This window comes from Chroicocephalus ridibundus, chromosome 2 (genome assembly GCF_963924245.1).
Source record: "Chroicocephalus ridibundus chromosome 2, bChrRid1.1, whole genome shotgun sequence".
Taxonomy (NCBI): domain Eukaryota; kingdom Metazoa; phylum Chordata; class Aves; order Charadriiformes; family Laridae; genus Chroicocephalus; species Chroicocephalus ridibundus.
Genome location: NC_086285.1, coordinates 64,850,865 through 64,867,608, shown reverse-complemented (window position 1 = coordinate 64,867,608; position 16,744 = coordinate 64,850,865). Strand labels below are relative to the sequence as shown.

The following is a 16,744-nucleotide window of genomic DNA, read 5'->3' as shown; positions in this document are numbered from 1 at the left end:
TACTGTTCAGTATCAATTTCAGAGGAGAACTGCACTTTGAAGCAATAGTACTAAACAGCAGAATGCTTCAAAAATATATACAATTATATAAATACACCTTTCCTTTACAAACAAGAAAAGATTTACAACACTTCTTAAACAGATCAAGATTAACAATCATATTTATCTGAGGGAAATCAAGCACTTCTAGTTCAGTATCAGTTTCATTCTGAATAGTGCAGCTTGAGACTTACTTCTTTGAACTGAAAGTCTGTAAATGTGTATATAAGATGAATTATTTTAAGGATTTATACAAATGGTTTTGCTAACCTCGTACTGTCAGCTTGCTATATAACTGTGAGTTCATTTCCTTGTCTCTCTTGTAACGTCGAAATTCATCAACGGCTTCCCGTACCACCGTGACTGTCAAAACAAATCCCTGTTAAAGAGAATTACGCAATTCAGAATTGTAAAAGTGCTGGAATAGAGATACACAAGTAGGAACACTATACAGAGTAGGAACATGTGCTTTGAATATTTACTTTTTTCCTCATTCGGGTTTTGGTGTTTTCTTCAATCTGTTAAAATAATATCTTGGTTTAGTCCAAGAAAAGGAAAACCATACTTGTACACTGTACAGATATAATTAGAATAACTACAACTCCAAATACATGTAATTTAGCTATAATTTGAAATTTTAAAAAAATCAAAATGCTTTGGATGAGCTAAAGACAGCCATTCTAGTTCAATAAGCATATTTCCCTATCTTCCACAAATTTGAGGGTTTTACCAAAAACATTAAGTCTCCAATCCTCAGTTCACTGCCTTTTTCCAGCAGACAGAAATGAAAAGGTAACAGATGTCTAGTTTAATTAAATTTGCCATTTTAAATGCAGTTATTTACCAATATGTCACAAATATTGACAAAGAAAAAGGGGGGGATTGTTCTGGAAAACTAAGTATCTCGATGCTTTGGCTGCTACTTTCACAGGATAGTGCTACTGCAGCTTCTGCTGGAAGCACAGAGTGCGCTACACGCAACTAAGATGGTCTCTAGCCATAAAAGATAGTAAGCTGAAAAGCACACAAAACAGTTCAGGGATAAGCATGTAAGAGTTTCGTCTCTGCCTTTCTACACCTCCTCAGATATGGTCTTCTGGCTTCTTAAACTCCATCAGTGAACAGGAAATAAAATTTTCAACAGTAAAAGAATCTTATCTTTAAGTAAGATGGCTAAAAAATTCAAATATTCACAAATCCTCCAACAGATAAGGTTCTAGATTATCTATCTAGCTTCAGATGCCCACCAATACTTTGCTCCTATAGAAGAAAATTTATAGCATCAGACTTCTTTTCTTGTGGAAGCCCAACCTTCCCCTACCCTCCCAGCAATAAGAAAAGAGTGAAGGTGTAGGGTTTTCCTAAGGAAGTCTTGACTAAAATTCTCCTTTTCAATAGCAAGAGCTGTTTTGCAGTTCCAGCCCAAAATTTCAAGGCTTACTCTGTTGCGACCTTATAGTTAAACACTTATTTGTTCAGCTTTACATTAGCTACAACAATTATATTAGAACTACATAGAACAAAAAAGTGCCTTTGCAAAATGCATTCCTTTTCACTCCTAGGGCATGAATGAATGAGCAGTAAGGTTTTCCCCTTTTCTGGCAGCAGCATTTTCATGAATTTTGGCAGTATAGGTATTTTAGCAGCATAAAAAGGGCACTCCTGAAGCACCTTCAAATATATTTCCCATTTGCACCTATCTTATTATCTAGACACTAATCAAAGCACAGAATGCAAGGTTGTTAACTGCAAGAATTTCCCCTAGTGGTCACCGTACGTTGCCAGGCAGCTCAGTACAGCTGACCATTACTAGGAGGAACAATTTAAGAAAGACATTTCCTTTTTTCCCCATTTGCTCAACGGAACTTGAGCTCTTCCAAAGCGGAGCTCAAATTGTGAAACCAATCTCACAAAAAACCCCTGTCATCTTCCTTTAACTGTTAGCAGTTAAAGATATATAGCATAGTGCTTACAATCAAACTTGTATGCTTTACGTCCTTTGCATGTTGGACTGGAAATGAGAAGTCCGTTTGCTACTGTGCGAATGAAAACAAACCACTAAAATACAGTCATTTGAAGAACTCCAGTGCTTGATCTAAGTGTATTATTTCTGTTTGTTGTAAAAACTGTTGAAGTAAAAAACAAAAGACAAAACAAATGCAAACCCAAAACAAACACCCCACACCACCAAAGAAACCAAAAAACTTTTTAGCACATAGTCAACTTCTATTCAGTTGATTTAAAGTATCAGGTCAAACCATTTTTCATTTCCTTTAAAATACTGAGAGAATATACAAGCGAAATCACAGCCACCTCTCTGTTATTATTGAAAAATTTATCAGCAGTTACATGCTCTTTAAAGAAAATCAAGCTTCAGAGATAGCCTAATGGGTCTGACTTAAATGTTTTATATTTTCATAATACATACTGAACCTTACTCAACATCAATTAGTCTCGTTTACCTGGAGATTAACAAGTAGAAAAAAAAGTGAGTTTAGCAAAAACGGGTACCACTAGCACTAACTGAGATATTATTGTATTTTCAAGATGTATGTGAAGACTGGGAAACATCCTTCAAAATATCCTCACGTAAGACAAACACGTCAATACAGATAGATTATCAGTGTTTGCAAAATACAGTATTTTCTCCCTTTTTTGGGCACAGCTGAGATGCTAAGTGGTTTGTTGTTTTTTTCTTACTACCCCACTAAGGTACAGAGCTGTACACAGCACTTCACTGTGAAGAGATCAACTTCCAGACAAAGCTGACTGCTGTCTTTTCTTACTGGGTCAGTGACAAAGACCTTTGTAAATATCCATTTCAAATCCCACTGTTGAACAAGCTTTCTGTCTTGGAAGTGTTTTTTTGTTGCAGCAGAAGCCAAAAGTTGTCTGGAAATAGAGGTGTGACGAACCTTCAGGACCATCTCTCCACTTATCAATACTTAAAAGGACACATGTTGCAACAATTAAAACAATGAAATCAATCCAGAATATTTACTCTATTGACTTGTTAAGAACGACCTTTACTCAAGCAGTCAGCATGTCACTGTTCCTCTTGAATACCACTGAGAATAAATGCTACTGAAAAATACAATTATTTTTTTTTATAAATTTAGAAAACAAAGCATTTGTTCTTCCTTCCTTGCTTTTAAACCTGTTGTGGAGGGGCCGCGAGGAATATGAAAGTGAAGGTAGTGATCTGGTTACAAACAAGAAAAGAATTCCTAATCATGGGAATATAGCTGGCAGACTACCAAAAGGGCCTACACTGAAGAGAATACAATTTTGAAACCTTAGGAAATCTGAGTCAGAAGCAACTGGTTTGAACAGTTTCCCAAGAAAATACTGCAGAGGGCTCGATAATAAAAAGACATCTTGAAAGGAATCCAGCACAACTGGCAGGGCAATCAATTAGGGAAAGCACGTTTAATGAATAACTTATTTTCAAGATGCATTTTCCTCCTGCTTTATCCATGGTTTAAAATATTTTATCTCAATTTTTGTGAAAAAAAGGACATGATCAAAACCTATACAGAAGGAATGCAAAAAATTTATGCTTGCAATTCTGACCTAGCCTGAAAACATAAAATAGCAAGCAAATAACAATAAACTGAAAGAAATTTAACACACAAATCATCTATTTTACCAAATAAGGTTCTCCACTAGCTGAAGGTTTTTTTGCTTGTTTTTTTTTTTTTTAAACCTCTCAAGTAAGCAGCACCAGAAAGAAGCACTACACAGACTATCTGGTTACCAAACCCACCTCCAGGGGAGGTGGGGCAGGAGCATGGTAGGCAGGTGGAGGGCAGGGCTATCCAACAACAGCTTCTGGAGTATCTGCTGTAAAATACTGTAATTTCAAATAAGCACTTTACTTCTGTTACATACTTTAATCACTGTAGTTTACCAGATGCAAATTTATGAAATATATGTACACATGAACTTGTCATATATAGTTAAAAAAACCAAAACTTCTAGTTAATAGTATTTTTCTGTTTACCAGAGGAGCCCAGTACGTGTACAGGTAGCCTATTTTCAATGCTGGTACAAACTGTGAGCAGGACACGACGAGAAAATAGAGATTCAAGAAAAACTTGAACTGTTCATACAAAACCTAAAATAAAAAACACAAAATAGATAAATGCCTTAAAATTTGTACCCATAACGTACATAAAAATCACTTTTTTGTGATAGCAGATATAAAACCATTATATGTCATACTGTTATAGTATGCCACTCATATCAATCTTTACAAATATTAAATACATATCAAGATCACTGTGCAAAGATTTACTCTGAAATTTTACAGTAAACAGAATTCAGATGTTTGTAGAAGCATCTTGCAATAGTTTTATATCCACGAGTTACCTTTATGTTTATGAGTCAAGACAGTTATTTAAAATTCTGCTTTTTAATATTATCAATAAAAAAAGCAAAATAAGTTTGCAAGTATCTGAACTTTCATTGGTTACATTAAGTTTTCATTTTTAACTGCTAAAACTTTTCTTCCTAAAAATACAAAATTAAAAGTGAATCTTCATTTTCTCTTAAGTACCAATACTTAAATTCTGTTTTATCTGCCTCACAATGTCTGTCTGAAAAATGTTTATATCCTGGCCTTAAATAATAATAATTAGAAGAAATTATTGGCATCAAAAGAACAGAAACCATTTACAAAAATATTATCCCAGTCTTTGTCATTTGAACTTCTACAGAGTAGCAAAACTGAGCAGGCTATACCATGCTGCTCTGCATCACTGTGAGAATACCCTAAAACTTCAGCCCTGTCTGCAGCACATGCAGAAAATAGTATACGTGAACTCCTCATTACTTCTGTTTGCTGCGTTCCCTCAGCACACTCCCTCCTCATCACAGCCACTGAAATTTCTCCTCTTGCAGGGCTGGAAGCTCTACAACCCATCTGCCTTCTTTCTGAAGGCCTTTGATTCTCAAAGGGACAAAGGCCACCATCAAGTCGGATGCACTCCTTCAAAATTACCATTTCCTACTCTTCTTAAGAACAGTGAAATTACTCAATGTTCAAGAACAAATGTTGTTTAGGAAGATAAAGGAAGGCTACAGAAAAGATCCAGTGAGTAAGGGTAAGTGACACTGTTCTCTTTCCAAATGGCTATCATGTGAAGAATCTCAGAATAAGGCGGTATACTTCAGTTTCCATAACAAGACAAGCTTTTTACAAAAGCAACCACAGTTTAAGTTTGCAGAAAGTTTAAACTACAAAAGATTTTTGACAGAATAACATGGGCTTTTGAGGTAATTTAGAAGAAATGCTCAGCAATAAATTTCCCAAAATATTATTTTGCAATAAATACTGGTACGTAAGATATGTTTATTAATAAATCAAAGTTTTGGTCTAAACTTCAAGATAACTGTCCAAGTTCTAAGTGAAGACACAGTAACCTTACCACAGAATACATTGTCCCATATTCCAACGTAGTGACAGATGCAAAGATTCCTTTGGTAATTAAAAGCATCACTTCAGCAAGCGCATGTTCTCAACATAGCTTTAGTTATAATTACAGTACTAAGACAATTATTCATTTTATAGGATTTTGAACATTCAAAGAATACATATATTTCTTTAATAGGCCAGGCTAACATGGCACCTCCAGCAGGATGATCAGAAGTGGCTACTGAGCTCAGAACATTGAGACTCGAGAAAATGGATAAGCATTTAAAAGCTAAAAGACTCAAAATAGATCAAAAAGCCACATTTAAAGAGCGTCTCCATCTTTTACAATCCAGTTAATATTACAATAACTTCTGCATGAAAATCAAAAGTTACTGGACAGATATTTATTGCTCTTATCAATCCAACATTATTACTCAATTATTTAAAAACCTATGTCCTAGGAAAAATTATTGAAGGAAGTTCATTTCAAAGTGTCTTTCTGGCAGGCACCATAAAGTAGCAGTACCTCAAAATTGACAGTTTCTTACAAGAGTGCTACGTTATTGTTCAGCTAAAGGCCACCTAAACAGCATCAATGTAGAATATTTTTTTCAAAAGCACGGAATTCTATTCCACTATTTACCAACAAAACTGTAAAGCCAAAAAAGGTGAAATTTGAAGTTGCAGGGAAAGTTGGAGCATCCTTCCAAAATAAAATGAATTTGGCTTGAACCTGTACCTTGTGTTACTACCAATGAAGTTTATACACTCATTTAGAGCAGTATGCTTAACTGTTTAAAAAAAGACTTGATATATCAGGTAAAAGAAAAGTCCACAGAGCACTTCAGGAGGTGCAGATCTGCAAGAGCACCCACCCACCCAGAGAAGATGGGAGTTAAAAACCACCTTCCTACAAATCTTTTGAATCCTGGCAGACCACTGACAGTTCATTTGATAAAAAGCTGAACACTTCAGTCCAGGTTAAACAAATTGAAAAGTCTACAGTTACATAAAACTGATTAAAAAAAAAATAGACTACTGCTTTGAATTCAGGAGAAGTATCTTAAAAACCTGCCCATCACAGAAGATACTCTTTATGTAAATTTACGCAAAATTCCTAAGCAGCAGATGTATACGAAATAGTAAGTGGGAACTGAAGAAACTGGTGCAAAGATAGAAGCAGTAAGTATTTTACATAAATGTTAGGAAATGAGATGATATCTTGGAAATGTTACAGCTCTTTCAGCCAGTAAATAAAATTCTGTTACTCTGAACAATATTTCAAGCTTGCATTTTGATATGAAATCATTGAATATTACCCATTGCCAGCCACTACTTTAAAAAAAGATACAACTCTAAACAGAAGACAAAACTTCACATGATGAAAATTTCAACCAGGGTAAATCACTGGAGTCAATACTTGTGACTTAATTACATTTATGGGTTTGGAATTTACGTTTAAAATGAAAACTTAGAAACATTTTATTTTCACCAACTATTGGGCTTTACGTTTAAGATGTCACTTAATTTTGAAGTTACTACTGAGTTTCCAAATACTACCACTAAAATAAAAATCTGATTCTGCCTATACTGTAAAAACCAAGACTTTCAAAAGATGAAAAAAGAACAAACGTTCTCTCTCTCTCAACAGGTAATTGCAAGCTATGGCTGATCCCTATAGGAAACATGAATCTAGTTTAGGATTTGTAATCTACACTGCAGATTTCTAGTCACAATAATCAATGGCTTAGTATATGCTTAATGAATTTTGTGACCTTTAGGAAAGCATATGTGGCTTAACCAGTTTCAGTGTATTTAATAATTTAAACTTTGGAAGAAAACGTTTACTTTGTTCAATAGAGATGAGAATATTTTATCCGCCTCTGATAAGTGACATTTTATTTCTTTGACAGGAGATCAGTCTTAATTACAAAGCCATTAATTTTTTTTTTGTTTTAATAAAGAAATGTATTAGAAAGCACCTGCCAGTCATTGGACTAAAGAGGCCAGAAGAATAGAATCAATACTCTTATAAACCAGCACAATCACTTAAATAAAAAATTTAAGACAAAGCGTATCTGTATTCAAATGCAGAAAACATTCGGTTTTTGCAACAGAACACAGGACTCGTGGATGGTATTAGTAAGTGTATGAGTAAAAGTGTATTAGTAAAATCTGTAACACAGCAACATGCACTTTTAGGTTTTAACTACTGAAGCTAGAGATACAGCTATTGCTATATTATAACAACAATTTTTTTTTTTTAAATATGAACTTGACAAAGTTGTAATGTCTCTTTTGTCTTCATATACACTGTGAACATTATAGGGAAGAAAATGAAATTGACACAATATGGCTTCTTAGAAAAAAAAGTGACAAAAACCCTTCCGCTCCAGAACAAAAGTATTGTCTGAAGAACTGCATTCAAAACCAAAAAGACATCACAATTTGTATAACTGCAATAAGAAATACAACTCTGAAAAGCACTGGTTTACTAAACTTGGCCTTACGTGTCATATAAATTGAAGAGGTGAGTTGTTTTTGTCATTTAAGGAGTTGACTTTCACAATACATTATTTACTTACTATGCTTTCAATGGCAGGGAGTATGACAAAATATCTATGGGAGAACATTGGGGTTTTCAACCATTTAATTCTCAATTGAAGTCAGCACTTTGTAGTATTTTCACAACTGACTGTGTAGAAATGCTTCTGCTTTAAAAAGAGGATTATAAGTTTCTAATGATGACTAGAAATGCGCAAGGAAACCCATCTCAAAATTTCTAGAGGTTCACTGAATTCCAACCACTCAAACAAACATACTGCACTTTTTTAGTGAATATCCCTCTGAAAACGAAACAATTCAGAAAAAAAAGCAGCTTTGCTCTCAAACTGTCAATTTTAATTGAAGACATCAAGATAAATATAAAAAGAAAAAGAAGAATCCGGGCAAACAAAATTATCTTTTTGCAGAATCTACAGAACATATAGTCAGCCCAATACTAAAAAAAAAAATAAAATAAATGGTTAGTAGCCTTACCCCAGGTATAAAGGTAAAGACGTTGTATTTTTGATTTTTTATGGCATTTTTGGGGTATTTTTCTTCACACTTTTCAGGACACCCAAGCCACACTGTGCGAGCCTTCAGCTCTTTCTTTCTTCGGCAAATGTTTATGAGCCAATCAGAACAACTGAAAAGAAAAACAATTGTTTACTTTAAAACTAAAAATTCACTACACACGATTACTATTTCCAAACCTGGAATCCTAAAGGCAAATATCTAAGAAAAACAGGCTTAAAAATTTTTGCCACATCTAAATAAGCAAGCACAATGTTGACTTGTAATATTTAGGGCAATTACACAGTACTCAACTCATTCAGACATATATAAACGCTTGCAAATTCTTTACAGGAAATCCTAATAAAATAATGACAAGTTTCACTACACCTCATCCCGACACAGGTTCAAAACAATTTTTGCATAAGGATCTGCAATGGTGAAGAGGAGGCTGGAGTACCTCTCCTGTAAGGACAGAATGAGAGAGTTGGGGTTGTTCAGTCTGGAGAAAAGAAGGCTCTGAGGAGACCTTATAGTGGCCTACCAGTATCTTAAGGGGGCCTACAAGAAAGCTGGTGAGGGACTTTTTAGGATGTCGGGTAATGGTAGGACTAGAGGAAATGGATTAAAACCAGAGATGGGTCAATTCAGATTGGACGTTAGGAAGAAGTTCTTCACCATGAGGGTGGTGAGACACTGGAACAGGTTGCCCAGGGCTGCTGTGGATGCCCCATCCCTGGAAGCGTTCAAGGCCAGGCTGGACGGGGCTTTGAGCAGCCTGGTCTAGTGGGAAGTGTTCCTGCCCATGGCAGGGGGGTTGGAACTAGATGATCTTTAAGGCCCCTTCCAACCCTAACAATTCTATGATTCTATGAACAGGAGAAAGGAAGAGCATTCTTGCCTAACCAGCTTACAAATCTAGCTAAGAAGGCTTAAACGATGAGCAATGAGACAGACAGGAAGGCCTCACAGACCACTTTAAACAACTGCAATTTGGACAAGGACACAGGAATGATGGGATGAGATCCCAAAGCAGGAAGAACAAAAGGCTGGCAAATGGAATGATGCCACTGAGGCTCAGCAGACTATTTACTAACAGTAAAACAAGAAACAAACATCGATGTGACTCAACTCACAAAATATAATCAGCCTAAAACCTGCTAGGACTATCCACAGGAGCATTGCCCCCCGACAGGGGCAAATGAGTACAGGTGGTTTGGAAAGAACTGCTAGTGTAGAAAGAAAAGCAGGTTCACCATACACTGTATATCCTTGTTTTACAATTCTGTATGCTAAAGGATAATTTCTTGGCACTTTTTAATATCGGGGGGAAGCGCTTTAATCATGTTGGGAGTCTGCTTTGGGAAAGTGAATCAGGAAGACTGAGCAGACAGTCCTTCCATGAGCACCTACTGCAGCCGAAGCACAGACCTAGCTGGTCACAGTGAAATTTCAGCTAGAACAGCAGGTGAAGTTGAACGTAAAAGAAAGTGACAAATGTTTCCTAGTGAGGTTTTTGAATATACTGACAATTTTTTTGATAAAAAAAAGTAATCATTAATAAGCTCTTTTAAGTTGTATTCAAACCAATAGAAAGGATTTTGCTGAGAACAGGAGGGGAAAACTACTATTCAGTCACCTCAGCATTGTTTCCTGGATGAATTCTGTATAGTCAACCTATTTGTATGTAGTTGTACACACCTGAAAGAAAACAGAAAGTCATAACCAACACTGACATGTCAAGAGCAACCTCTAAAATGGAACTAATTTCCCCCTGAGAAGAGACAGATACACTACTCCTTAAGAATACATTTCCTCTCTTGACTCTTGGGGCTTTAAGCACCCTGATCTAATGAAAGGTGTCCCTGCCCATGGCCAGGGAGGCTGGACCAGATGATCTTTGAAGGTCTTTCCAACCCAAATCATTCCATGATTATATGTCTCTAGTAAAACATGGCTCTCAAGATATTTCTCATAAGGAAAGCAAAGGAACTGACACAGTTGCAAGAAATCATAATTGCACAGTAGCTTGTTATAAAACCAAAATAATTTCAGTGAAGTTCTGCAGAGCTTTATCTAGAACTTACTGGGTAATTGAATAACGAATATTTCATTTTTCACACAACAAAAAGCTAGAAGAGACAGGAGTACATGCAAAGAGGAGATCAGAATTCAAAGCTGTCTTGACAGATTGGAAAAACTACCTGCAAAAACAGAATGCAGTTAAACAGGCAAAAGCGCAACATAGTGCATTTACACAGAAATAATCAACTATGCAAATAAAGAATTAGAAAAGCATTAGTAGATGGCAGCTCAGAAGAGAGGGACCCAGTTACTGCATGAGAATGATATACATGTGCAAAAAAAAAGAGGCAGGTATCTGGTCAGCATGGACAGGCATACTACTAGCAAGTCATGAATATATTCCTTTTTCTCAGTCCAACGGCTAGCGAGATCTCAATTGGCTTACAATATCATTTTGAATACCAAAATTCAGACAATCCTATTGGGAAAACAAAGGCCATACATATGAGCAACAAAACAACTACAGGTCTAGAAAGGAGGCCAGGGTTGTCTACTAGATACACTGAAAGAAACAGAGTTGTTCAGACAGGCTGAGTGTGGACCTAATATGGTCCACATAAAAAAAAAAAAGGCATGTAAGAAACAGCTGCAAAAAGGAAAGGGTCAACTATTCTCTAGGTCCACCATGATTAAATAATGACAGACTTCAACTGTGGCAAATAAATAACGAGGGGGAACAGACATGGAGTAAATGCTTCTAACAACTAGGGTGGAAAGAAACACTTAAGGAGGCTGGAATGGCTACCACTGCAGGGCTCAGATCTGGTTAGATCAGACATGAGTGGCAGGTGCAATTCATCCTGTGCAGGCAAGGAATCCACGGGACGACCTCTCAAAGTCCTTTCCTATTTTTTCCACAATTACAGAATCATGGTACACACAAATATGCAGGGAAGGAAGGCTGATAGTTAGCTTACATCACCACAGTCCCACTTAAATTGTTCTTGTCTGTAGTCCACATTATCCCAAGCCTATTACAAACTAATTTTGCCAAAGAACAAGTAGAATTGAAAGTTGTAGGCTCTTCTTTTTAAAGAAAACTAGAAGTTATGCAATAGCAAAATCATTGCAAGCAGCATTCACTTTGTTATGGAAATGCCACTACACCAATACCCACAAGCTGACATTTAGAACACTTACATTCTAAATGCTGGATTCTTAAGATTTCTTCCCTGAAGCTTTCACTATGGTATGGACATCAATTTGGTTTGATCCTACATAAACATGCATTTTATTTTTGTTACAAATTTAAGCCCATTCAGCAACTTTTCCGCATCACTTTTAAATAGTCACAAAGAATTATTCTGTTGTAAAAATTTGTATTAAGTCAACATTCAAAATTCAGCCCTGTTATTTAGTAACATACAAGTCAGAAAAATCAAGTTATCTTGATAATTTCTTAAATTTGTCTTTAAAGCACAATGCACAGCAGTCTTTCTATGTCATGGTTCCACAATCAGTTTAATGGCTGCGAACCTATCCTGCCGCTGCCGAGGTGGCTAGTACCACCCTCCTCCCATAACAAAGGTGTGGATTCTTGCCCCTGCCCTTGTGCTGACACGACTACTCATGCAACTGCATGGGTAAACTGGACCCGCACATTCATCCATCTGTGAACTAACACAGAATAAAAAAGGGGACTATTTTCAGTTAGATCCACCTCTGATTTTTAAAATCTATAAAACTGCAAAAATAGTTGAAACAACACAGGCTATGTGCTTGCAGGAGAAGGTGGAACAATTCCACTCGGTGCCAGCTTGGATTTACTCTTGATAAAACTGCTCATGGAATTAAAGCTTTAAATGTATTAATTTCCAGAGCAGGGGGTGGTGAGGACAATACAAATGGAAGAGACAGCTTTGCTGTATACTAAGAAGTGTCCAGACACATCTGTAGCAAAAAAGTTCCAAGGAAAATATTCTTTTCCAGGGAAAGCAAACAAGCACAACAGCTTCTGTCTAAAAGCCCATAGACTGAAATTTCCTGACAGCCTTTGAAATCTTGCATTGCTTAAATCAGTTTTTTTAATTTCAACGGTAAAAAGACTGAACATTTGACTAGGCACAGTGGCTTTTGTAGAAGAATTTCCTCAGACACTGATGACTTTTCTATTGCTAAAATTAAATATTTGAATAAAGCAACTGAATTATACTGCCTTCCCTGCCATCAAGTTTCATCTTCCTGAAACTACTTTTTCCATTACAGATCAACAGAGAATGTGAAACAGATGCCAGAATGACCATTAGTTTAGCAAATGCCAAAAAGTACAGACATAACAATGATGTCTGACTTGGAAACAATTGTGATACCTTTGATAAAAGGGATTTGACTGACATAGAACTAACAACACTAAAGTTCTCAGACACAAGAAAATCTCAGATGATAGAAATATTACAGGTTGTGCCCAAATCAGTATCGTAATGGTTCAGATGAGTTTTACTACCTTAAAAGTAAAAATCAGTTTGATTCTGCCATTTACGGTCTCAGCAGTAATCACTGTTATATCACAGGAAGAGTAGGAAGTGGACATGCTGGCCTCAAAAATCCTAATCAATTCACATTAATTCAGATTTGTAAGAACCATGAAGTCTACCCAATATTTTTGAAACTCAGATTAATTTGAGAACAGATTAATTATATGTTGTGTATTGATTAATGTTCCCCAATACAGAAACAATTTTTATGCAATTTTTGTATGGATGCTTTCGTGGGCTTTTTGTACCCACTAAATTTGTGTGAACCAAACATCAGGAGATAAATCAGAATAGCGTTCTCCAAGCTTCAAGTATCCTAAAAACATAGAGTTAGATGTAGCATGATCAAGACACACTTTAGGTTTTCCTGGAATCTTTAATGTAAAAGGACACCTTATGCTATGGATTCAGTGATTAAAAAATAAATAAATAAATAAATCGCAATCTTGCGTATTGATTTAAGCATTTATTTCAAATGCCCTTGCCTAGAAAATTCAACACATGCACAGATAGCTTTTTTTCTTAAGCTAGTATAAACCATGTTGCCTATATCAATAGAAAAGATTGCATATATGAAGAAATGAACTAATTGATAAAAGAACTTTAAGGTATATCTATTAAATGGCTTTTTTCCAATCTGCTTCCTAATGTATCTGTTTTTATCTGAAGGAGAAATAACCGAAGTCTTAATATTAGTAACTGTTGCCATATTAAAAAAACAAACAAACAAAAAAACCCTGGAGAAATTGTTAAATAAGAACCCTTAACTTTTTCATAAATAGAGCGCATCTCTTCAAGTCAAAAGCTAAAGTAAAAGTCTCAACTGACTCTGCAGTTCTAATAATAAAGGCTTTTTTTATTTTCTCTTTTCATTACTTTTATCCAACAAGCTTAACTGCCAGTATCTTTCACAAAACGGCATTTTCATCAGAAAGGAAAGATAATATAAAAGCTCTATATTGTCTGCAAGGGTCAGCTTTTCCTTATTAGGTTTTAAGTAGCAGAAACTAGTTCTGCAAAGAAAACATACTGTAATTATTGTACTCAACAGGTAGCTTCAGTAATCAGGCCAAAAGCAACACAGTGGTCATGTCATTCTTAAAAGATCAGCATTTTCCCATGCTTCTGCATAACAAATGCATTGCAGATTAATTGAAAGAGTACAGGCCATCTTAGAGCCCAAATTAATCCGAGCATTTGATATCCCCTTCACTTCATATGGAAATGCCATTCAATGGCACCATTTTCATAGGGACAAAGTGGTTTTTGATAACAAGTGGAATGTAAATCTCATGAGAAAGAAATCAATCCAGCCCAAAGAACTCCAGAGTATTGATCTATGTGCATTATAATTTCACAAGCTTGAAGAGAATTTGTAAGTTAAAGGGGAAATGATTACAGCCACAAAACAGCTGCTATATCACAAAGTTTTCTTTTAACTGTGCTATGAAAGCAAAAAATAAGCAGTTTCTGAAGTTAAAAGTTATACTGATTGAATTAAGTCTTCAGTTTGTTCAAAATCAAAGACATTTGATTTAATTATGATTTTTTTTTACATTGCAAATGTAAAAAATGTTTAAAGAGCTGCAGATTTGCAACTAAAGTTCACACCATTCAGTTCCAAACAAGACTATTGTCTAAACAGAAGTTAAAAGCCGAATAAGTGATTTTTACAAAATCGATTTTAATGTACAGTGAACTCTGTCACACATTCCATATTTGTTCCTGCCAAATGGGTGAAACTTTTTCAATCAGTTTGTGATGTAGCAACAAAAATCTATAGAATATAAAATTCTAAAGCTGCAAAGTAAGAGATGGAAAACTTCCTCTCACAAAAATGAGATTAATCCTAACAATGCAACACAGACCAAAAAATAAAACCACAGAAACTAGCGGGTATGGGGGGGTTTTGTTTGTTTGCAACAAGTGATTTTGAACACAAACACAAGACTTTCACTGAGAATCCAGAAGAAATCAAGGGCCCCCTGAGCTTGACTCCAGACAAATGCCTTGTCTTTTCTTGTGTTCATCTTTCTGTCGCAGCTTTGAAAAATTTACTTTAAAGCACAAATGGAAATTCTGGATGTGAAGCTGATATTTCAACCTCATCCATTCTCAAGTATGAGATACTAATTTCCACAAAAACACGGTGAAATTTTAAATTCTGTTCAACTGAACAGGTTTCAGACTGCTGTTTAATCTCACATTACTCTTAAAAGAATGCAGTTTGCCTTCTGGAAATAAATTTCAGTTGTTTTCACAGCACATATATTCCACCATCAACACACATGAAAATTGTTTTCTTACATGTCCATTTCAAGTGTGAACGAGTCAACACCCAGCTCTATGCCAAACTGATACTTCACACAACATAAAAACAGCATAACTCATTCTACTACACAGTGTAAATAATAACTGCATGTATGACAATGATCCTTTTCAATGATCCTAGGCAACTTTATGATCTTCTCAATGATCCTAGACAGCTTTATGAACTGCAAATAGGTATTTCAAAAGCTCTAATATTCTGTGGGCCCTAGCAAAAATTCATAAAGTTTTATTATAACGAGAAACCATCAAAAACTATATCTTAACACTGACTGCACATCCCTGACTTTTATCAATAACAAAGCCTCAATGGTGCTCTCAGCCCAGAAAAAAACTCCTTATCACCACAACAGGTATTTACATACTCACTCAGAAGTGCTCACCCAGGCTGAGGTTTTTATCCAACCTGACTGGACCAGTAGATAAGATACCACGTGATTCACTTTCTTTCCAGCTAATTTTCCCCATATCACATAAGCAGATGTCTGCAGCTTTCTTGTGGGAGTATCCTCTGCCTGCCAATACTCTACAGAAATTTCAAGTTTCTGCTAGGATCTGAGGGTCATCTTTTCTTTTTCTTTTCTTCAATAGAGATTTTATTTTTTCCATGAAAGAAGAAAATTATCTGCTATGATGTTCTGTTGTAGAAAACACTAATGCGATTAAAATGCCTCTAGGTATAAATACAATACTGAATAGACTCTTTATTGTACACAAATTCAGCTGGGGAAATCAGCAAAGCAGAAGTCATACTTCTCCTCTAAGGCCTCTTTCTTAATGAGGGCTTTTCTTTTACACACCTACATTAGCAGTAACGTATGTGTAAGACATAGCAAAATAATGAATCCATAATGCAGTTTTCTTGCTCTCTTCATTCTCAAAAATCCATCAAAAATATAGCTCAAGTGTTTTAATTAGGAAGTTCTAACAATTTGAAAGTTTCTAGGCTTTGAGCTCCACTTAAAGCTGAGATCTACCTATCCATTTTAAAAAGCACACAAGAACATGAAGTTTTACAATCCTCAGCATCAATGACACTTTCTTGTGACATTCTCTTACAATTGTTAATTTGTTCCAACATAAACTCATCTTAAAATTGCCTACTTCTATCAAAACACTGTAAATTCTCTGTCAGGGCAACCACAGGGTGCAGTCTTTACTGGTCTACTTGTTTTCATGAAACTTACAGGAATGTAATCATCATAACTAATACTCATTAACATTTAAAGCGCCGAACTCACCTAAAGTGTATTGTTTGAAAGGTATCTCAATTTTAATGTATGTCCAAAAGATTCACAGCCTCTTTAAGTATTTTTAAAAGTTTTTTTAAAAACTACAATGGTAG

At 35.6% G+C, this 16,744-nt stretch overlaps 1 protein-coding gene across 3 annotated transcripts in view; it reads right to left on the bottom strand.

Annotated features, from left to right (window-relative positions):
• The window catches only part of ATP9B (ATPase phospholipid transporting 9B (putative)), a 171,967-nt gene that overhangs the window by 137,527 nt on the left and 17,696 nt on the right, over window positions 1–16,744 (bottom strand). For all 3 annotated transcript variants that reach the window (XM_063325763.1, XM_063325761.1, XM_063325762.1), the window contains exons 3-5: window positions 8,495–8,645; window positions 4,043–4,156; window positions 310–418 (exon numbers count right to left, since the gene is read on the bottom strand). In XM_063325763.1, coding sequence (XP_063181833.1) covers window positions 310–418; window positions 4,043–4,156; window positions 8,495–8,645 — 374 coding nt within the window. The remainder of the gene's footprint in view (window positions 1–309; window positions 419–4,042; window positions 4,157–8,494; window positions 8,646–16,744) is intronic.